General features: G+C 42.0%; 1 protein-coding gene, 1 long non-coding RNA gene and 1 other non-coding gene across 3 annotated transcripts; 2 read left to right on the plus strand and 1 right to left on the minus strand.

Moving 5' to 3' along the window:
* Window positions 1-1,434: 1,434 nt before the first annotated feature.
* RAB40B (RAB40B, member RAS oncogene family) lies at window positions 1,435-23,804 on the plus strand. Its single transcript, XM_052687989.1, has 6 exons — window positions 1,435-1,887; window positions 19,145-19,205; window positions 20,537-20,597; window positions 21,493-21,570; window positions 22,035-22,257; window positions 22,666-23,804. The coding sequence occupies exons 1-6, from the start codon at window positions 1,746-1,748 to the stop codon at window positions 22,935-22,937; spliced, it is 837 nt and encodes a 278-aa protein (XP_052543949.1). The 5' UTR covers window positions 1,435-1,745; the 3' UTR covers window positions 22,938-23,804.
* On the plus strand, window positions 2,103-6,572 carry LOC128083088 (uncharacterized). The gene is made up of 2 exons (XR_008207957.1): window positions 2,103-3,546; window positions 4,582-6,572. It is a non-coding gene; the product is annotated as an uncharacterized LOC128083088 (long non-coding RNA).
* On the minus strand, window positions 17,558-17,629 carry TRNAG-UCC (transfer RNA glycine (anticodon UCC)). Its single transcript has one exon. It is a non-coding gene; the product is annotated as a tRNA-Gly (tRNA).

A 23,804-nucleotide genomic window follows, 5' to 3' on the forward strand; every position in this document is an offset into this window, starting at 1 on the left:
GCTTGCATTTAGCCCATTGAAAACTGAGATGTACGCTCGGATGACGCATCAGGAAGAAGAGCACATCTCCGTGTACATCTTCGACAGCAAAGCACTGGAGCCTGGGAAACTGTTGTTTGTTGTTGTAAATTATCTTCTCCACTTCCAGCTGGACTTGGACTTTTTATGAAGAATATGTAACTGTTGGATGCAGAAGTACAGCAGTGAGGGGATTGTCTGCTCTACTGTGGGAATGTGATGTTCTGATGCCCATGGCTGCAATGTGCTTTGTGGTCTTTTGGGTTGCACAGCATTAGCAATAGCAGTGAGAGATACGGTGGTGTGAGTCTGAGTTGGCAGCTTTCTTTGCAATTATGAAATGAGCGCATGATGAATTTTTGAATAGATGAGTAACTTGACTTTGTATCATATCCATGCTAACAGATTTTCTTAGAGAAGGATGTGTTTTTCTCTTATTTTGAGCAGAAATACAACATACAGACATATTTCAGTGTCAGGTTTATGTTTGAGTGTAGGTAATGCAGAAAAAGTCCAACATGCATGGTGTATATAATACTTCCTTGGAATTATATGCGGTTTGGGCAAAGCATGTGTGTATTTGTGGGTGTTTTCAGTACAAAAAGGGACAAAAAGACCTTTTGTCAAGCTGTAGTTTCTATGTGGAGCAGTGCTTTGTGGATACAACTGATTTGTTTGTTTCTTTGTGCAAATGTTTTTTGCCAGTTTGACTCTACTAAGTGTTCTCTTCGGACTTGGGAATTATTAGGGCTAACATTTCTTTTTCTAAAGAAACGTTTCAAATTCTGTCTGCTGGCAGACAAGCAGCTGGCAAGGTCACAAACGCTCGGGGTGAGCAGAGGTGTTACGATGAGGTGTCAGAAAGGAGATATTCCTGCCAGCACCTGGGATTCGAGGTGATGCATCGATCTGAATTTGTTTTGGTTCTGAATTTATTTCCGAGCTGCCGACACGCGGAGATTCAGCATTTCCCCCCAAACGCCCCGTTTCCCTGCCTGTCAGTGCTGTTTTCCCGGGGTTCGAACACGTGGCCTGGAGCTCTAGCTCCGGCGGGGAGGTGGGACTTAGCGAGATTGATGGGCTAACGAGCCAATGGCTTGCTTGAAACCCTGTAGCAACTGAGCCGCTGTCTCCCGCTAGAAACACGAGGAGGGGGCGTTCGAGGTGCGCGGCCCCGCAATGGGAGCCGAGGTGGGCGGGGTTACCTCAGACGGGTGCGCCAATAGGCGGCGGTAGGGCGGCCGCAGCGACGCGAGGATGGACGGGGCTGTTGTTACCGCTCACCAATGAATGCTGAGGGGGGCGGGGCCGGGCGGGAGCGGTCCAATAGCATGGCTGGGGGGCGGGGCCCGGCGTTCTGTCAGAGCGCCGCGGCAGCGGGCTGAGGGCTGATCGAGCGCGGCTGCGGTTCGGCGCGGGCAGGCGGTGAGGCGGGGACGGACGGACCGGCGGAGCGGGACGGGACCGACTCCCCGCTGAGCCGAACCCCTTCGCCTTCCCGAGTCGCGACAGAAGGTCGGCGCCGTCTGTCGCGAAAGACGACCATCTTCGTTCTGTCGCGACATGACGCGCTCCGCCGCCGTTCCCCGCCGCTGACACCGGGCTTCGGGCACGACGGGACCGCAGCGCTGCCGGCGATCAGGTCATGCCGCCGCCCGCCCGCGCCGCCGCCCGCCGCCGTGTCCTCACTGCCGGGATGGGCCGCGGGAGCTGAGCCGGCGCGGAGGATGAGCCAGGCGGGCAGCCCGGGGAGAGCCTACGACTTTCTGCTGAAGTTCCTGCTGGTGGGAGACAGCGACGTGGGCAAGGGCGAGATCCTGGCCAGCCTGCAGGACGGCGCCGCCGAGTCGCCCTACGGCTATCACATGGGTAAGGGCCGCCCCGCCCGCGGGACCGGCTGCGCCGTGCGGGGACGCGGAGCTGCCGGCGGAGCGGGATCCCGACGCGGTGTAACGGGCCGTGCGGGCCATCTGCGCTGTGCAGCTTCATACACAGAACGCGTTGTCAGGGTGGTGAGATTTCTCTTACTGAGCAGTCATCCGTAAAGGAAGAGAAACGCTAGGAAAAATCTTGTTCTTGTAAGTATCCGTGAAACAGCAAATGTATTTGCTCTGAAACAGCTTTCGCTGGAAGAAGAGATTGCTTTTTCTCCCTGTTTATCGCTCTTCCTCATCGGAAGAGTGGCCCTTTAAGACCAAGGTTCGCGTTTGTAGTGTGTTCTTTCACTTAAGCTTTTTAAAGGGCAAGATAGAAGAGCCTCATCCTTGCCAGGTATGTTCTGTCTGCAGACCAGAGTTCTGAACACTGCCAGCTGATTCCCTAGCCAGTGGCTTTGGGAGAACGGATTTTTTTTTTCCTTCTTTCTCCCTGTTCTCTTCATGTCCCCTGACCTATTTTCCTAGAACACAACTCTAGTCTCCCCTTTTCCTTCCTACTGCAAACCTATTGTGTGAGTTATTAAAAAACAAGCGATCTTGTAAAATTACCCGTTGCTTCAAATTACTGCTACTATAAGTCTCTGACTAGTTAATTCATTTGGAAGGCTTTGCATTTGTTATTATATTGAGTTCGTTGCTCTGAATCAAAGCAAAGGAGTGGGTGGAGGTGGAGAGTTCTTTTTGTGGTTGCTTATGAGTCAGACTGCGCCTCGAAGGTATCTGCGTGCATCTTAAGATGTTTACTTAATAGCTTTTGCTACCTTCCTCCTTGGGATGTTGCACTCTCCTCAGTCTGGATCTTCCAGGTGACTGGAGAAAAAGGGGAAAGGGCTTCAGGGGGGAGCAAGCCAAGTCTGGCCCGGTTCTGTACATGTGGTCTAAGTTTATACATCCTTATTCAGCAGCAGCAGTGCAGTTGCCAGTATGCCTTGACATAACAGTTTTTGACCAGCTCCCAAGCTCATAGATCATACTTTAGTCCTTGAATATAAACCTTGTGCTACTCGTGGCTTGCATGCAAATCACATTTAAATTGTGTTGGTATCTTTGTGAGTGCATCTCTCGATAGCCAAGAAATACAAATATTCTCTTGGAATTATTTAGTGAGTACTTAATGTGCCGCTTGGAGAATCTTCATTCATAATAACATCTCTAAAATATTTTCACACGAGGCTGTACGTTCTGTGCTGTGCTTTGTGGATTGTGGTCTCTTCACCAGTCTTAACTATACACAGACAGATCCAGTTATTCATGTGTCACCAAACCTCTTACGCACAAGTTGTTCTTCCATGGAGAGAGAAAGGAGTTGTAGCCACAAGCTGATGTGCACATGTGAAGAGAGGGGTGTGAGATACAAGTGAGGGCAGATGTAATGGAGGATGTGGTCCTGGGCTGTAAAGGAACACGGTAATGAGCGGCATCCCCAGGGGTCTGTCTTGGGACTGGTGCTCTTTAACATCTTTATCCATGACAGCGGTGATGGAATCAAGTGCACCCTCAGCAAGTTTGCTGATGACACCAAGCTGAGTGGCGCGGTTGACACAGCTGAAGGAAGGGATGCCATTCAGAGGGACCTCGAGAGGCTGGAAAGGTGGGCCCGGGTGAACCTGATGAGGTTCAGAGTTTTGCACTTTGGCCTGGCATCCATACAGACTGGAAGGAACGGTCCTTGAGAGCAGCTCTGTGGAGAAGGACCTGGGGGTCTTGATAGATGAAAAACTTAGCATGAGCCAGCAGCGTGCCCTTGCTGCTTGGCAGGCAAATGGTATCCTGGGCTCCATCAAAAGAGCGGTGGCAGCAGGGACTGGGAGGTGATTGTCCCCCTCTACTCTGTTGTTGTGAGGCCCCATCTGGAATACTGTGTCCAATATGGAGCCCCCAGTACAAAAAAAATAGGGAAGTATTGGAGAGGGTCCAGAGGAGGGCCACTAGGATGATCAGGGGACTGGAGCACCTCCCCTATGAAGACAGGCTGAGGGAGCTGGGATTGTCCAGCCTGGAGAAAAGAAGGCTGTGGGGTGACCTCATTGCAGCATTTCAATACCTAAAGGGAGCCTACAGAGGGGAGGGGAATCAACTCTTTGAAAGGATTGATAACTGCAGGACAAGGAAAAATGTTTTTAAGTTGAGGGAGGGGAGATTGAGGTCGGACATCAGGGGGAAATTCTTTACCCAGAGAGTGGTGAGGTGCTGGAACAGCTGCCCAGAAAGGCTGTGGATGCTCCGTCCCTGGAGGTGTTCAAGGCCAGGTTGGATGGGGCTCTGAGCAGCCTGGTCTAGCATTAAATATGGAGGTTGGTGGCCTTGCATGTGGCAGGGGGGTTGGAGATTCATGATCCTTGAGGTCCCTTCCAACCCTGGCCATTCTGTGATTCTGTGATTTAATCTTACGTTTTGTGCAACTGTGGTATAATTAAGATTTTGTTTACACAACCACAGCATACTGTTACATCTCACTTAATGAAAGATGTTAACTTGAACTGTGGAAAATTTGTAGAAAATACTTTCTTGCTCTTCATCCATCTCTGTTTTTCAAGGTATAATGTTCTCCACTGTACCAAATGTGGAGGACTTTTGAACACTTGCATGTATGCTTACCAGTTGTTATCCCTTAATATCCCTTCAGCTCTTCCTGCATCACTTGAGTACAGCAACATAGGATGCAGCTGTGGGAGACCTGTGCGGGCTGTGAGAATGGAGATGCTGTGAGAGGGAGCAAGCTAAACATCCTGTTGGTGTTATGACTCACTTTCTGATTTGACTTAAAAGCTTGATAAACAGGAGGAGAATTGAAGTGAGCCCTGCAGGACGTGAAGAGAGGTAGGAGGAAGACGTGGTGAGGATGGGCTGATCAGCAAAGAACACTGCTTGTTGTCTTCGGCAGCATCAGATTAGTTGAGCAAGCAAGGAGAATGAAGACAAAGTAAAACACAGAGTTGACCAGAACAGCATGTGCTATCGTTTGGGTTTGTTTTTTTTTTTGGTGTGGTGGTTTGTTTGGATTTTTTGTTTAGCTTTTGAATGCCCAAAGGCTTTGTGTTCATCTATGAGCTGTGTAATTGTGCCATCTCATGTGAATGGGCTCAAACTTCAGTTGTATAAACCAGAAATAATTTTTTCGCAGACACTTTGACTAGTTATTCAAAAATAAACCTGCAGTCTCTCTCATTCCTGGGAAAATACAGCAGTCACGTGTCTTACTATTTTTTTGTCAGTACACAAAATTGATACAAAATCTGGAGGCAGGAAGGGAAGCCAGCATCGTGTGGTCTCTCAAGTCTCTGCAAGCTGCTGCTGGTCCAGGAGCTGTAGTATGAAAGCATTTGGCATAATACAGCTAGTAAGATGAAATACAGCCTCTTCATCTCTGAATTCTTAATGACCAGAGGGCTCTGGCTTGGAAAGAAGAGAAGAAGCTTTATTAGCATAACAAAGTAGGGACTGCTATGGAAGATACATTAGTGAGCACGATTCATAAAGATAATCCAGAAAGCAGTTATTCTGAAGGTGGGCAGGTAGGCAGTAAGGTTAGTTGTCTGGGTAACCTGCTGTTAGAGGTTTCCCACATCTTGCTGAAAACTGAAATATTGCAGGTTGGACGCGCTTGATAAGGAAAAAAATGCACAAAGATGATCTTAGGGAGCTGCAGAAACTTTGCTGCTAAGTATTGCTAATTTATCATCAGAATATATTTGGAGGAAATAGAATATAATACTTTAGATGTTCTGTCACTGGGCAGAAAAATATTTTCATGCCTTGCACCAACAGATTTTTATTCAGCTGGGTTCTGTTTTTGCTTCCACATTAAAATAGAAAAAATTTTGCTTGTGATGAGATTGCTTGACACGGGGGCTGAAAGGAGTGATTGCCTACACTTAATGCACTCCTAGTCCTTTTCTTGCAGGAACCCCAGGTTTACACTGGCAAATTCTTTCATCCTTTCTCCCTCAGTGACCTTTTTATGTTGCATCTCAGGGAGAACAATAATTGATCACTTTGCTGTTATGGGGTAGCTTTCCAAAAGGCATGAATTCCTCCCCCACTTCCCTTTAAATTACATTAAAATTCATTTGTGTGCCCACTCATCTCAGTTAAAAACGTGTAAATCAGCATTTTTGTAGAAAGGAGAAGCAGGTGGGATTTGATCTCATACAAAAGCTAAGTGCCAAGAAGGCAACTGGTTTCTTATGTTGTTATTATGGGCTGCCATGGCACTGGTGTTTCAGACAGGGCGTCTGACTTCTTTTGGGATGGGCCTGTGAAGCAGTGATGGATGCAGCTCTGAGTGTGCTGGTTACAACTGCTCCTTCAGTGCTGCCTTCCAAGAAGGACTACGTTAATTCTGGGTTGTAGTATGTGATGCATGTGGAGAAAGAGCCCCTCTATTACTTTATAAGACGTGCCCGCTTCATGAGACCAGTGCATTTTCCCCCATGTGTGGAAGCAGACTTAAGTGTAACCTTTTTTTTTTTCTTTTTCTTAACCTTTTTTCTGCATATAAACACAGATAAAGGGTCCTTTCATGTTGTCTGTGACTGCCAGGTCGGTCAGTGGATTTGTTTTGTTGGGGTTTTCTTGTTTCTAGCTGGTCTTGCACATCTGCTGGAACAATTAATATTCATCTCGCTTGATTTAATGGAGAAGTAGTAATCCTAGGCATGAATGGTAGTTCATAGGTTTTCCTAAGTTTCTTTGAAACTTCCGTAAAATTAGTTTTGCTTTGTTACACACCTCTATTCAACCAGCTTCCTTCAGCCTAATGTAGTGAAATCATTTCTTTGGCTTAATGTTACTCAGCAACTTTGGAATCAGGAGCTTGCATCCGTGTCATGGCCAAGAGTTGCGTTTCATGAAGGTGAGCAGGTAGGCTGTCTCACCCTGAGGTCTGCAGACCCCCTTGATCAGTGGGCAAGAACTGCTGTTCTCCCCATCTCTCCCCTCATCTTACCAATATCCCTGCCTAAAACTCACCTGCACAGACATGTTGGAATTTGATACCTGCTATTGCTGCTTGGGTTTGTTGTGGCAAAAATGGTTACAGCAGTAGCTCACTTTCTCCTTTTTCTTTCTCATGCCCATTCTCTAGCTCACTGTGCTGCCTGTCTCCATTTCCCTTGGGTTACTGGTGTCCTTTTTTTTTTCTTTTTTCTCCTCCCTTTAATTTTTTACAGATGTGCAGGAGTGGGAAAGAAACTGTAAATAAACAAAATTACCAGGAAGCTCCCAGACAGGTGTGCAACATGAAAGGAAAAGTCCAGGCTGGTTTGGAAAGCGGTCAGACTTCAGGCTCATTTCAGTCTTTTAAGTTGCTTTGACCTAACCCAAAAGGTGCTCATCTGTGCAATATGTTGATTAAAATACATTTACATATTGCTGTAAACTTGCTCTTGTTCTGGGAATATAATGAGAATGCAAAATGGGATGAAGAATAGAAATTGGTTAATTAAAAAAAAATAATAATTATTTCTATCCAATATTATTTAGTTTCTCTGGATTTTGTTTAATGCAAGACTGAAAATACAGAAAAGCAGTACCATTTTATCCAGTCCTTGACATGGGCTGGAGTTTGTCGTGCTGGTTTTCTTTAAGGAAAATCTCAAGCAAGGTTCTGATACACCAGACAAATTTGTTTTGAGCTTGCTGTGCTTTTTCCATCCACTTTTCACTGTTGATACAGTGGAACACATCCATACAAATAATTATTCTTTTTTGTTATGCCTTCCTGTGTTGTAATAAAGTATGAACTGGTTAAGTAGGCAGACAGTCACAACTTGGAGTCCCACAGCAAAGTGAAGCTGTTGCAGCTAAGGCACCGATTTACTGATCGTTGATATAGCGCATGTGGAATATCCAGTCTTCCAGAAAGGTGGAATAAAGCCTTCTGTGTCAGCATTATAATTTAGTACCTATTCAGGGCAAAGTCTACAAAAACAATGGTGTTCACAGCAGCTGTTATGTATCTGCACTGTCACTCAAATCTAAGGAGAAGTTGAGAACTAATTAGTAGGAAGCTCTAATCTCATGTCTGCCCAGGAGTGGAGGAGGCTTAAAGGTCTGGAAACTGACACTGCTCCCTTATTTATAGTAGCCTGAGGCTTTAATGTAGCACATGCCTGCTATGGTATGATTGCATTTTTGTTTGGTCTGTTAGTCAGGCTGTTATTCTGGCTTCATATATTGGAAGAAGGAATTCATGAGTCTTTCTTTGGACCTTGCTGGTAGCTCTCTGCAGGAGGTGTGCCTTTTATAGCCCTGAGGGCTGCAAGTCACCGAGGAAGTTGCTCTTAGAGCTGGACCAAATCTCTGAGCTGTGCTTTAGCTAAGGTGAGAATCCTTGTAGTAAACAAAAATAACTGCTTTTGAAGTGGGGAAGAAGAGGGAGCGGGGCCTAGCAGGGAAAACACCCTTACACACGTACAGAAACTTCTCTGTCAGGTCGGTAACATAGGACGGTTCTGTAGGCATGTGAATGTTAAAGATTGAGCATTTTGGAATTGTGTTTGTTGTCAGAAGCAGGGAAATGGGAAAGCTGTTTATTGTTCGTGAGATACAGCCTCGTGCTAAGCTGAAAGCTGATATAACAGCTTCACTGTTTTTCTCTGTGGTGTTGGATTTGCTGGTGTGCAGGAACTGTGTGCGGTCAGCAAGGGCTGCCAGGAGACAGAGGTGAGTGCAATAGGTGGGAGCGTATGGGAGAGCACGGGCTGTTGGCCCAGAGCATTGGGCACTGACATCTTTTCTGGAACACTGGATTTCAGTGTAGACGCTGGTAGTTTTATGTATGGGGGTGGAGAAGCTGATGAGAATTTTTAGTGGGGAGATTTCCATCTGTTTTGTCAGCTTATTTTTAAGAACTTAACATGTGATTTCTTGAGTCAATGCAAAATCAAACCATCCAGAGTTTCTCCCAGTGTATTATTTTTGGATCTCAGCTTCACATTCATATAACATGAGCTCCTGGCAATACCTGTTTTCGTAGTGTCTTTAAGTGTACTTGCACAGAACTGTTTTCATTCTTGACTCAGGAGATGACCTATCTAATGAAAACTCCCAGCGATTCTAAATACGTAGCTAGTTTAAGACCCATGTTTATGTGCAGATGTAATAAAGGAGACTGAACATGTGGCCACATTTAGAAGTGAACTGCAGTCCAAGAGTGACGCATTTGCCTTATATGAGTTGTGGCTCATCTCTTGCACTTTCAAATGCAGGCTGATGGCTTGTGTCAAATGCAGGCTGATGGCTTCTGACTGTAATTTGTTTAGTGTAAGGTGTGTCCCAGGCTGATGGCTCGCGTTTTACCTCTCTGCTCTTCAGCCTAGTTTTATGCTGTGTTTGTTCAGCACAACTTGGCAGTCAGTACCTCACTAGGAGGCTCCTGCCATTTCTCCTCTGGACTGTGATTGCATGCAGGGAGCCCTGCCCTGGCCTTAGCAGTGTATGTCTGTTCTGATCCCACATCAGCGAACTGAAATAGCCAAGAATGCCTGCTATTCCAGTGAATATATTGAAGAAACAGTCAAAAGTCTATTTGAGGATTTAATGCTCAATTTGCTTGTTGTTATAGAAAGTGGGCTGTTATTGTTGCTTGTATGAAACAGAAAAGATATTAATTAAAAAAAAAAGTTTAATTTAAAAAGCAGAAAGGGGCTGTTATTCCATGGACTTCAAAACAAAGTAACTTACAAATTTTAGAGATGAAATCATTAATGCAGCTCCCGTGCCCTTGTGCTTTGTTTGCAAGCTGACTTTAATACAGCACCTCAACATATTTAAGTGCAAGAAACATGAAACTGCCAGCTGGAAAATTCAGACCCAGCAGGCTGCCTTCCTAATGCTTTTTCACGAGCAGGCTGAGGAGGAGAGGCTCCTGCAGATGATGAGTTCAATGGAATGACTAAGTCAGTATAAGTCTTGTGGGTGCAGGATCTCTCCATGGATCTGGGTGTCTGTGTTCCCATTGTGATTGCTTTAGCAAGGAAATGCTATCCCTGTACATGCTGTGAAATCCCAGTCAGCCCATGACTGTCCTTCTGATCTTTCTCTGTGTTTACTTCTGCAAATATGCCAGGTGAAGTTTGCACGACCTTGACTTCTCAAACCAGTTCAGAATTTGTAGATTGTGGTTTCACTTGAGCACATACTTTATAAAATAGAAATGTGACAAATGGGACTTTAAACAAGTTCATAACCTCTAAACTTTTATTTTCCTTTTCAGTTCATTCTAAAAGGACCTGTATCATTTGCCTGATCTTAGTCTTGGAGCAAGAGGATTGCAGAGTCCAAGAATACATGCAGTATAATGACTTTTCTTGTCTCCAAACAGGAGTTTAATGCAGTGGTGGTTGAGTACTATGGTTTTATAGGCAGTCTCACTTCTCAGTCCACACCATACTTTTATCTTCAACATCTGTAGGACAACTAATTCAATGCAGAAGAAGTGAGAAGTGACCACATAGTTTTGGGGTGAAGAAAAAGTCTGCAGTTGTAATGACTGAAATGAAGCTTGGCTGCAGACTGATGAGTTACCTCTGGGTAGAAGAGAGGCCTCTGGGGGGACAGAGGAGCAGCCTTCCAGCACCCCTGGGCTGGTCATCAAGGGGACAGAGTCACTCTTCATAACAGTTCGTAGGTGTAGGTTGAAACAAGAGGTTCAGAGGTTCAGAATGGGTAGGAGGGATAACATTTTCTTCAGAGCCAAGCTGTGAGAGTTGAGGTTGCACAGATGATCCCCAGACCTCACAGCTGATCCTGGTTTGAACAGGAGATTTATACAACTGACCTGATGTTGGCAATCTGATGTTTCTTTTTGTCCTTTTCACCCCAAATCAGTTTATTCTAATTTAATGGAAAAGTGAAGCCAACTAAACAATGAAGAGAACAAGATCTTAGTAACATATAGCCTTTCTTTTTCCTTTAAATCTAAACACAAAGTGCCAGGAAAAAAATCTTTCTGAAGTTTTCCTCCTGGAAAAAAAGAGTACAGTTAGAATGTTGGCAGCTCTTCTGCTGAAATAGCTGGGGAGGAGGAGAGGAAAGAACTGGATATCTGATCCAAACCAAACTTAATTTCCTTTATTTTTATAATGGAAGATACATTGTGACTTGGTAGTTCTTCAAGTTATTGTTAACATTATCTGGAGAGCCCACTTTGCTGCAGGATGTGTTTTGCTTGTGATTTCAAATCCAAGGAGTGCAATGGGTCTTCTGTTGTTTTGGTTTGGCAATATAGCTTGAAAGCTCTTTCTCTTCAATTATCTGTGCTTTTGCTTTTATATTTTTAAAGCAAAATTGTGGTGCTTACATTTACTCCACTTATTCTTTGTGAATTCCAACTTTGATCTTCATTGTAATGACAGAATTCACAATATACAGGAGTATGCCTCTGAAATAGAATTCCAATGTTGTAATTTTTATGATGTGTTAATAAGCTTAACTAATAACAGTAGTGTAATTTTTCAGAAGCATTCATTTGCAGCTTGATTTAAAGCCTGAGGAAGTTTTGGGGAGGTTTCTAACTCTTCTCTGAGCTCTTAGACCTATAGCTCAGAAAAATGATGGCTGGATGGTCTTGTGATTCTTGTCGTGCCAAGTATTTCTGAGCTGGTTTACTGCTAATGAAGTGTCAGGATATAAAAGATTATTGTTCTCTTCTGGAAAATGTCGTAAAATGTGAAGTATTGCATCTGCTTTTAATATTTTTATGGTGGCTTTGAAGCTATTCTTCTTTCCAGATTCTGGCCACGTTTCAAGCCTAGCATTCTAGATAGAAGGGCAAGTTGCGCGTGGCTGCTTCTCATTTCTTTCTCAAGTTGTAGGATTTGTAGAAGATATGGAGGCTACCTCTGCTTCTTTCCCTATGTACCAGGATGATTTGTCCTTAGCTGTGAAGCTGAATTACTATCCAGGAAGATATCCATATGCACAAGGACTATTGGACAAACAATTCTTATATAAAACCCATTTGACTCTTTTGAGGTTAGCTATCTTAGCCTGGTGAAGCTTCTCTTCATTCTGCTTTCCATGGATGTGCAGAACACCATGTCATATCTTGAGACACATTCATATGTCAAAAAAGGTGAAACAATCGCATTTCGACGTTGTTTAGTTGCAAGGAATGTGGAAGATGTGTGAGATCTCATATGACAGACTGCCCGTGAGAGCTGATGTTCTTTGAAAGTGATATAGCAGCTTTTCAGGAAAAGAGAACACTTGTTAATATTGTGCTCCTTTCTCAAGTCACCATCCAGCTCCTACCTGCAGGAACTGGAGAACAGCAACAGTGAGAAGATGCTAGGTCATGGTCATCTTTAATTTGATATCAAATGGACCAGAATTCTTCATCTCTGACCTCAAAGGAGAGCATAACTGTTTCTTAAATTTCACTCTATTTTTCTTATCCAACTACCTCACTTTGTGTGTGTCCTTCTCAAAGCTCCTGTCTCTTCACTCAGCCATTTATGGTTTGGTCACTACCTGGTTCTGTGCGCTTTGTTTGCCTGGACTTCTTGCTCTGTATCTCTGCTCAGCTCCTCTGTTCAGCCTCCATCTCAGTGTCTCATCCCCACCTTTGTTCTGCCTTCATGCTGGCATCTTTGTCACATCTCTCTTAACACGTAACTCAGTGTTCTGTCAGGTCCTAATTTCTTTGTCCAGCTGGTAACAATCATTCCCAATCTGTTCTCTGCAACTTCTGTCTTTTCACATCAGTTTTCTAGCCAGCAGTGTGTTGCTGTGCTTGCAGGTTGTATCCTGATGCCAGTCAATCTGTGGCACTGGAATTCTGTGATTGTCCATTATTTATGGTCTCCTTGTATCAATTTATTCTTTCACATCTGTGTGGAGGAAAACTCTTCTCATGTGATATTCCTGGAACTGATACATTAGTCTCTTCCTATCTTCTTTCAAACTCATTAATAAAATAGGATGATGTTTAAAAAAAAAAAAAAGAAAAAAAACAACAAAAAACAACAAAAAACTTTTTTTTCCCTGTGTAATGCTAAGAATAACATTGCCTTTTCCTGCAGTGCTACTATTTATAAACAGTAACATGTTTATATATACTTATAAATATATTCTTCTCAGGAAGTTAGCTGCAACTTGCAGCAAGCTGTTGAGGCAGCCAGTTTACCTTACACCTCTGATATCCTTTCCTTCTGGAAGAGTGAAGAGGGGAAATGATGAACTGATGCCTCTTCCTGACCTGGGGGAAGTGGGGACGCATCTTTCTTCTTGTGGAGTAAATTTGGATTGTGCAGAGGCTATCTATTTTTTGTGCACAATTGAATTTTAAGACGGAGGAAAATGAAATATTGTCTCAGAGTCTTCATTTTCTTTCCTCTTAGCATGAACAGAAAGAGATCGTTCTGAGGTTTTGGCTCTTTATTTAGCCACCCTAGCAGAAACTCTGCAAACTAAGGCATGATTTTATAAATGAAATCATGTACTTTTAAGTTGTTTGCAAGTTTTTGGGGGTAGGATGCAAATTCAGCATGTGAAGTACTGGCTTTAGTTTGCTTACAAACACTGATGATGAGAGAGTAGACAGAAACATAGGTTCTGTTTCTGTAAATTAGCAATCTGGCTAATTAAATCTTGTGGCTCATACAGGTTTTGGAGCTGTAATTTGGTTTTCAACTAAGCATTGGAGGTGTGCCATAAATTCATGACAAACTTCTTAATCCTGTACCCGTTTCTGTGCTTTGAAGGACAGTGGTCTGGGCTAGAGCCAATGAGAAATGCTCTGAGGTTTTTGGATTCTAACCTGGTGCCCTAGGGACTTGCAAGCATGAAAAGCTTCTGCGTAATAAAGACCATTTTGATTTGTAAGAGTAGATTTCTTGTAAGCTGATTTCTTTAAACATTTGAAGGAGAACAAGTGTGCTGAGGGATAGGCTGTGGTATTCACATATCTGACCATAAGCAAACATAAAAATAAAAGCAGAGCTTTCTGATCCAAATCTGTTATTTAAAAAAAAAAAAAAAAAGGAAAATTGTCACATCTTTGAAATGAGTGCAAAACTTACTATGTGTAATTGCAGTTTGTGATTTGATTAATGAGCTGAAGAAAACAGTCTAGATCTAAAATTCCAGTATCCTTATTTCAAACTGAATTCCCAATCTGTGCTTTTCAAACACATGGCTGTTATTGCAGTAATTAAGGGTGATAGAAGAGATTAGAATTTGGAAAATGATGGTGATTCTGAAATGGCAAGCAGAAGGCAAGTCTGACTGTGACATAACCTGACCTTTGTGCTTGCATATCAAATTGTATGGTCCAGTGTTATTGCAAAGAGTTTATTGGCAGTAAGAAGTTTCAAACATCAGCTTAATTGAATTCTGAATCAAAAGCATGGTGTGAGTCTGCTTGCTTGGGGTGATAAATGAACGGGCTTGGAAGCTGTGGCACTTCTCAAATATACTTGAGACAGTCACAAATGTGTTCCTAGCAGAAATGTTAAGCTGTAACTTTGCCATGGATAAAGAAAGGTAGATAGCATAGAAGGCTTATAATGGGAAATGATGCATGAAAGCATTTTAAGCACTCTCTAAAGCCTACCACCTGTTTTCTCAGTGCTGCCAGCAGTCTTTGAAGGATGCTTTTGCTTGACTTTGTTAAACATCCCAGACTCAGAATCCCACTGACTGTGTGTATCTATTTATGGCTCTGTTTGTTTTGTAGAATCTTAAGGTTTGGCACAGAAACAGACGATGGGAAGGAGATGTTAATGTGTCTGATAGAACTATTATTTATTGTATAATTTGGGCAAACCATTGGAAATCACTGAAATGTGGTCAGGTCATGTTCTCTGTTCTCCTATAGGTTATTTAAATTAAAATACAGATACAAAGAAAACTCAGAACAACCTCAAAACCATTAGAATGTTGGACAAACATCTCATTCCTGTGAACAATTCTGTCTGCTTTTCCTTGTTTTTGTTTTTGTTTTTTAACTGTCAAAATACAACTGATGATGTGTCTGTAGCCAGTTGCACTCAAACTGAGCTGGAGTATTCTTCACTACTGCAAAGCTGTACTGCAGTTGGCAGCTGCACTGTAAATTACTGAATCTCAGTAACAGAGAACATTTCTGGTGAAGTAATCTTCCTTTGCTGGAAGACAAAATGAGCAACTGAAATGATTGAAGGATTCTTCCCAAAGAGACACATCACAGGAGTGCCACTGCGTGCTTCAAGAGGAATAGAAGTTTTACAGGGAATGTAAAACTGATCAGTGTTGACAAGGATGCAGTGCAGTCAGTGAAGCATCAGTGATGGTATGGAATGGCTGCAAAGCATCGCTGCAGAGAGGATGCCTTCCTATTTGCTGTTGTTACCAAACAGCTGAATGATTTTGGGGTGAATTTTACTACATTCCTAAATGTAGTAATACTAAGTTCAGTTTTCTAGCTGTTTGCTTTGTGTTTAAGAAGAAAAGTATATATTAAAAAAGCAATTTTCTCCAGCAAGGGATGCAGCTTGTCTGAGGTTCTTTAATTTCAGTTTGTGGCTTGAGGCCTGTATCATTTTGATTTATTAAAAACACCAAACTACACAAAAGTGTGAAGCACCACTGAGAGGTTTTTCTGGTTCACTTCAGGCAGCTGAACTCTCTGACCTGTCTGCCTGTTTCTTTCCTCTCCTTTCCTCTGCAGCAATGCTTCTTGTCCGTGTATCCCAACAAAGCTATTCTGTATTTCTAAATGACTGAATAATGTTCTGGAAGGACGTTCGATTTCTGCAACAGCGCAGCCCACGTCTGTTGTTCTCATTGTTGTAGCTGCATGCTGTTCCTGATGATTCATGGCAAAAGGCCTTTGTTTTGATTCTTCATCAGTGGCAAATGCAGAAATATTCAGGTTATATTATACTCAGGTCTTATTATCAACTGGCTCTATCTGTATCACAGCTGAAGAGTACAGAAGTTTCTGAACCTATTTCTTCTTTGGAGATCTTCTCAGAAGCCCATAGATGCTTCCATAAACAGCAGCTGGTAGCAGTATATCTTTGAGGTGCCTTATGCGAGTCATCTTAAGGAAAAATATGTAATATTTTGCTGTATGTGCAGCTAAACAAGGCCAGCTTGCAGTGGTGCATGCTCCATGGTGCCTGGTTTACTCAGCTGTGAATCTCTGCAATGACTTCCTATGTTTGGTATGTCTTTAAGAAGAAGGATGGATGTCCGTGCGCTGCGTGGGATGTCAGTGTTTGCTAATCGTGGTCTGCGTCTCCATGAACTTCCAGATAAACTGATGGAAGTATTTCACCCTGTGGGAAATAGCAGCAGTAGCACAGGATGCTGGAACAAGCTGTGCAGTTGTGCAGGGTTTGTTCTATGTTTTATGTTCTTCAGGATTTCTGAAATGATGAAACTTGTTCTTTCAGTACAAAAACAGTTTTTATGTTGTGGTCTGTTCCGTGGCCCAAGGCTTTTCTATAGGCTGGATTTAAAAAATATATATATATATGTATCTATCTATATATTGTTCTTGGCTTTCAGGTTGGGCAGATGTTTAGTGATTGCTGCTGGAAATGACAAACTATTCAACAAGTCACTGATAGATAAAACTATTTCTAATAGTTCTACAGTGCAGTTGTTCTTTCAAATTTGTCGCTCTTGAATCTTTTCCCCTATGAAGTCCAAGACTGCTTCAGCTCTACTAATAATATCAGCAAATATAATATGTAATTACAATATTGGCAAAGTGTTTTTTATGGGTTGTTTTTCTACTTGCTGTTTATTCCATGAATGTAAACTTCAACATACAAAAAGCTAGAAAATGACTGGAGTTATTTGTAATGGAGATCAAGGGCCTGGTTCTCTGTGTGCTTTATCAATTATGTTACAGCATCCATCTTAAGAAAAGGAGCTGATGCCACCATGCGATGTAATAAAAGCATTCTGCGATCCTTGGAGGCTGTTGAGGAATTGGGTGATAGCTGTGCACAGAGGAGTTGCCCTCAGTCTAAAACTCACAGATGCTGCACTGTGTGCTGTGCACTCATCTCTGGCAAGAGTGCATTCGCATCTGTAACCAGGGGAACGTTTCCTGTTTTAGATAACCCGTACTGTATGTCAAAGAGCAATGTCTTGTGTTTTTTAGTTTAGTGAAGGCTCTGTATTCTTAAGCTGGGCGCATACCTCATTTCCCTCGGACCGTGTATTTCTCAAGTACCCGTGACAAACGCCGCTTGAGCAGTCGGAGGGGGGCAGATTTGCCAAGCAGCACAAAAGCTGTACGCCATACCTTTGCCTACTGAGGGAGCGCTGACTCGGCTAACAGCTGCTGCACCGTAACTCCCGTTGGGCAGCGTAACACCTGCTCGTCTTTATTCCACGCCCGACTCTCCCAGACCCCCGAGGTCCTCTGCGCTCCTTGCCCGCACATCAGCCCTCCCCTGCTCTGAGGTCTCTGTTCCCCGCCTCCCTTCTCCACTCATCCATCTTCTCCCCTGCTTACCTACAAGGCCGTGAAGGGAGGCGGGGCGAGGCGCTCTGTTGAAGTCCAGGTGCGCACGAACTGCGCCCGCTCCGCTCCCACGGCTCTTCACACCCCGCCTTATCTGTCCCGGATGAGGATCCGCTCTTGACAAAATGCAAATTGCGTTGGCCGGGAATCGAACCCGGGTCAACTGCTTGGAAGGCAGCTATGCTCACCACTATACCACCAACGCTGCGCTTGCTACAGCCCATCTTCATTTACTGCCGTGCTGTGCTCTGCATTCCTTCTTTGAGAGTAGCAATCAGGACAGATGTCTTACTAAGCTTTAAATTTGTTCACTCCCTTCTTCCCATAAATATAGCCCACTAAAAAAATCTTATTGCTAAGCATTTGATATATGCACCATTATGAACAGTTATGTACACTGTTATACAGCTTCTTTTTATTCTGAGCATTAATGGCCACCCATAGTAATGAATCTTACACCTGCCTTATGGTAACTAATAAAACCCAGCATCTTTAGTAGATAGTGAGACTTCCTCTAGCCTGTCTACACAATTCTTGCAATCCATTTATGTGCCCCAGCAGAACCTCCTGGCTGGCTGGTGGGGCTGCTTTCTGCGACAGCATGGGGCTGCCACTGTTTGGATGTAGAAATCCCTTGACAGGCAGTGCTGCCAGCCTGGCAGCTCTCAGCTTGTGCTCTTCGTCCCGTACCTAACAGCTGATGAGACTGCAGAAGGACGGCAGGCTCACAGCACAGCAAGCGGTTGAGATTCTTCTGTTTCAAGTCTCACTACTTCCACTGATTTTGCAGCTTGCTGCTGTCTGTGTACCCAGCAGAACTCTCCTGCAGTGCATTGGGTGTCTCCTCACACCTCTGTTGTTTTGTAGTTGTCTGTGTGCAGTACAAGTACAGGCAGTTCAAGGGATCACCTTCAGCACTATTCCTCAGAAGATTTGCTGAATTCTTAAGTAGTATTAGGGTATTCTTCCCACTACATTTGTCCTTCTGCATCAGTGTGTTTTTTCTCATTCCCTTGTTTATTTTACACTCAGAAAATAAGACCTCTCTGCTCTTCAAGACACGAGTCTTGTTATGTTTTAGGATATTTTCAGTTTTCATGCTTTTTAAACTTCATTTGGAGGAGTTGATGAATAAATGTTCCATTCAGGAGGTTTCTTGTCCATGGCAAAGTCGAGAAACATGAGAAAAACACACCAGTGAAGTCGTGTTGCATGACTGAATGGCATGTGTGAATACTGAACACAACTTTTCAGATAACACTTAATAAGATGAAGCTTTCTTTTTATTTTTTATGTTTATAATGATGCATTTTGTGGATGCAGTGTTAAAGCACAGTGTTCAAAGCCATTCAGCTGAGCATTGTGGTGGATATTTTCAGGGGTCAACTGTAGCTACATAACTGCTTCTGGTTAGTATTACCTAACTGAATTCAGAAGAGCTACTCCCATTTTGTCCAAGAAAGCTGCAAAGCAAGACCTGAGCATATTTTTGGGTATCAACATGAAGGGATACTGAGAAATCTACTTAAAATGAATCTTGCTTAAGAAATATGAAAACTCTTCTAAGCTTTATGTGAGCAAGTTATTTTTACATATTCACTCCATAGAGTAGTAATGCATAAATTCTTTTATGATCAGCTTCTACGAAGTCCGTAACTATTGTCCATATATTACACACATTCAAGCTGATGTAAGATTTGTATGCCTGTGTTCCCCTCAGGAATAGATTACAAGACTACAACAATTCTTCTGGATGGTCGACGAATCAAGCTACAACTTTGGTATGTCTTCCACTGTTCCTCATAGTTTATATTTCAGAGACATAACAAATGCAACTCTTTGGGGCTTGGGTTCACCCTTATGCCTCAGAAATATTTAGCCAAATGGGGAAGAATAATCCAGCTAGCCAGTACTTTGGGCGAGTCGCTTACTTCGTATTTATTTCAATTTTTCATCTACTTCATATAAAATGGTAAGCCTAGAATTTCTCTAAAGGCATAAAAGAGGAAGAAGCAGGGTCAGGGCAGGACAGACAGGAGATGGACTGTGATTTTTGAGGAAACTTCATCTAGGTAAACTGGAGAGCTGAGTTGTAAGAACACAAAGTGTTCAGATAGGGTAGAGAAATGGAGGTGAAAATGAGTTGTTACAGTTATATTCTTTTCCTCCTGGATACAGACAATCTTGTGCCACTTCTATCTTTAAAAGTCTTGTTGATGTTTATTTTAATTTGAAAGTTTTTAAGATCACAGAATTAAATGTCTAATTTATTCTTCATGGGCTGTTTTTGCCTTTATGCATTTCAAGATCACATTTCAAATGTTAAATGCAATGAAGGATAATAGTACTCTGACATATTGTGTCTTGATTACTTGATAATTTGTTTTTATACTTCATTTTTCTACTGCATTCCATTTTATATAGCTTTGTAAAAACAGCATATAATGCTCACCTGAGAGATGCTTTCATCCTTTTTGTGGAGAGAAATTATATTCTTAGGACTCCTGAAAATAACAGATCAGAAATGTTTCTGCAGCTGACCACATACAGAAATGTGTGTCCTGCATCTGAAGATTGGCAACCTACCTCAAAAATTCTTAGGAATTTTGTTTCTTAGCATATCCTTCATTGTGATTCTGTACTTGATGCTTTCAATGTCTCCTTAAAGACTGCTTCCTCATATTGAACTCATAATAAGCTATTGCTGCTGTAATCAAGAATTTAGTTTTTCCATTAGTTTCCTTGGTGATAGCTATTGTTTCCTCCCACTTTTTTTGTCTGCTGCAAAAACAGAATGTTTCTTCAAGCTGAGCTAAATGCAAAGTCTAGTGGCATACGTATGCTGGACCAGGAGCCCTTGTTTTCCAAGGACAAGTGCAAGAATAACATTTCAAATTCTTGTCTTCTCATACTGAAAAATCTGAAAATTTAAAAGGCTGAATTCCAGTGAGGGAAAATCCTGCTGAGAATAAGAACAGCTGTTAACACGTTAGTGACTACGTGTGTGACTAACAGAATGAGGGGTGATACTGATCAGCACAAACCTAGCTGAACTCTTAATGTTGGAGTCCACCTATTTCTTTTTAAAGTATTTGTAATTTATTTTGTTTAGGGATACATCAGGGCAAGGGAGATTCTGCACCATATTTCGGTCATATTCAAGAGGTGCTCAGGTAAGCTGCATGCTGCTCTCTTTAATGATGAGTAATGGTATTATAGGAATGTTTAACAGACAGCAAGTTGTTGTGATGACTTTTGTTGCTCACTTGTAGATTGCATGCAGTTGCACTGAGAGTCTAAAGATAACATGAAACTTGGGAAATAATAAGGGGCAGGATTTTCTTGGGTGAGAGGAGGAGGGGCAGAAACTAATGAGATAGTGGTTGAACCAGCGTGTGCTATAATGATAAATATCTTCAGGCCTTCTTGTTGGCTACATCAACAACTTAAGCCTGTTAGCTTCCTTTAACCATGTGAATATGCATGCTAATGCTGCCTTTTGAAGCTGTGTGCCAGGTAAGGTGAACAGCCAACACAAAACTCAAGAGCACCAGGAAAATACAAACATAATAAAAACTGTAACGAAGTGAATCGACTTATAATGAAATCTCTCAAAAAAACCAAACATACAGTGTAGTGATTTTAGTGTTTCAGATTTCAAAGTACTGCTTTAATTCACGACATGTAGAATTGCATGGTTTATGTTCCAGAATTATATAGAGCATTGAATCTTCAACCTACTGCATCTGACCACTAATATTTATTTACTGTGACTTGTGTTGTGTGAATGATCAATCACATTTGTCTACTGTAAAAATAAATATTCACCAGTACATAACCCCCTTCCAGAAAGTTTTGGATTCTGTCCCTTACCATATCAGTAGTCTACAGAGAGTTGGGGCTTGGTGTTATAGAATGTCGAGGTTCTGCTTCATTAAGATCTTTCTCAGTATCTTACTGAGTATCTTTCGCAGGATTATTTCAGACTCAGAGAATTCACAGATAGTATTTGCTGTCTTGTGCCTTTGTTAAACTTATTTTTTTAATAACATGTATATTTAAAAACAGGGAGTAATACTGGTGTACGACATCACCAACCGTTGGTCATTTGATGGCATCGATCGATGGATAAAGGAAATAGATGAGGTAAGGTACAACCCAAGACTGTCACCAGTCTATTGCAGATGACTAAGACTGACAGTTTATGATATCTTCTGCTGTTTTTACTGGCATTTTGCAGGCAGTGCTTACTGCGGCGTCATCCAAGATGCCAAGTTTACCATTCTGTTTCTATGTTTACAATTTTGGAAGTTAGAAACATAGCAGCTTGAAGTGTCTCATTTCTTTAAAGGTGTTGGCAGTAAGCATATGGAGGGCAAAGATTTCAAATTGTAGTCCCACTCTTGCTATAGATTTGACACATCTTCTCTGCAAGTGAGAAAGGGATGTTTTTAAATCATAGAATCATAGAATAGCTTAAGCTGAAAGAGACCTCTAGCGATCATCTTGTCCAACCTGGCACTCAGTCTAAACTCATGAAAAATCGTCTGTTTTAACTGAGGGAAGGGAAAAATTGGAGCCAATTTTTTGTATTGCTTTTCTTTTCTCAGCATGCTCCTGGTGTACCAAAAATCCTGGTTGGAAACCGCCTTCACTTAGCCTTCAAGCGCCAAGTGTCTACTGAACAAGCACAAACCTATGCTGAGCGGCTGGGCATGACTTTTTTTGAAGTCAGTCCTCTTTGTAATTTCAATATTACAGAGTCCTTCACTGAGCTAGCAAGAATAGTATTGCTGAGGCATGGAATGGACAGGCTCTGGAGGCCAAACAAGGGTAAGCAAAATATGCTGAAAATATTTAAAATTAGTCCTGGAAAAGGTTTGTGGTTCCTTAATGAAAAATAAATTCCAGAGAATTGATTCCTTGGCTGACATCAAAATGAAGAGCCAGGAATCTGATACAACTTGTTTTCTGAACAGAAAATATGCACCTACAGGCATAACCTGTTCCTGCTTTTGGAGGGAATAGCATGTCTTTCCTAGAACTAAGTTTTGATTGATACATAAGTAGGAAATGGAAGCAGCAGATATTTTTGATAATGCAGATGTGGGAAAGCATGTGGGAAGAGAAATGAGAATTCATCCTAGAAGTACAGCGTGCATGCAGAGTGTTGGTTATTCTACTAGCGTTTGGCTGACAAAAGCAAACTATTATAATGGAAGTTTTATGTCTGTTTTTAAGTACTGAGTCTGCAAGACCTTTGTTGCCGTGCCATAGTTTCCTGCACCCCTGTGCATCTTGTTGACAAGCTCCCTCTCCCAGTTGCCTTAAGAAGCCATCTCAAATCTTTCTCCATGGCCAACGGTCTTAATGCCAGAATGATGCATGGACGCTCGTATTCGCTCACATCCAGCAACATCAATAAAAGGAACAGCTTAAAGAAAGCTAAAATTATCCGTCTACCACAGAGCTCATCAAAAAACTGTACAAGAAACAGCTGTAAAATTGCTTAAGCTCTGTGGGAAAAGGAACCTGGATGGAATCCCCTCAAGTGAAGCGTTGAATGTGAGGACTCCTTTTTTTAATAGAGCATACTCTGTGTAGGTATCACACTACATAGACAAAAATGAGAAAAACAAGTACTAATTTGGAGCCTGATCACTACGGTAATGCTGCTTTGGAATGAGTGACTTGTTCAGTGCAACTGAAAGGGTGTGACGTTTTGCTGTTGGACTTGCATACTTTATTTTAGTTTCTGACATGCATGATGCCATTGTTTTCACTACTTGATGTATTTTCCTATGGGGAATAATTATCATTATATTGAGTTCTTAATTCCATTAAATCTGGAATGTGGCTTACTGTGTAATTGTTTAAAAGAAATCCTGTCTTTTTGCAAACTATTAAAACCATGAGTCATTGGTTTACATATCCAGGCAGAAGTTTTTAAATGCAATGTATTGTATACATTGTAAATTCTATAAATAGTGCAACCAATTCCAGTCATACTGCAGTTCTGTATTTGGATGTTTGGTAAAGCTTCCTTGATGACTTCAAAGCACTAACTTAACTAAGCTAAAAATGTGCATACAATTATGATGCACATATGCAACAAGGTTTTGTCCATTAGTATATGTAATAGATTTGATAAAGTTTTTTGGTATGTTATTTAATACTTCGGAAAAGTAATTTGTGGTTTAAATACTTATTTTTCTGTAAAGAAAAAAAATATATATATTACATTTTATACCACTCTACAGGAAAGTTTGAGAAGGAAATGCCAAAGATTCTATGGTTAAGGGAACATGACTTGAAAACCTGCTTTATAAGAAAAAAAGCACTATTTAAAAATAAATAAATAAATGCTTCTGGAAAATAAA

This window comes from Tympanuchus pallidicinctus, unplaced genomic scaffold (assembly GCF_026119805.1).
Source record: "Tympanuchus pallidicinctus isolate F22 unplaced genomic scaffold, pur_lepc_1.0 scaffold23, whole genome shotgun sequence".
Taxonomy (NCBI): domain Eukaryota; kingdom Metazoa; phylum Chordata; class Aves; order Galliformes; family Phasianidae; genus Tympanuchus; species Tympanuchus pallidicinctus.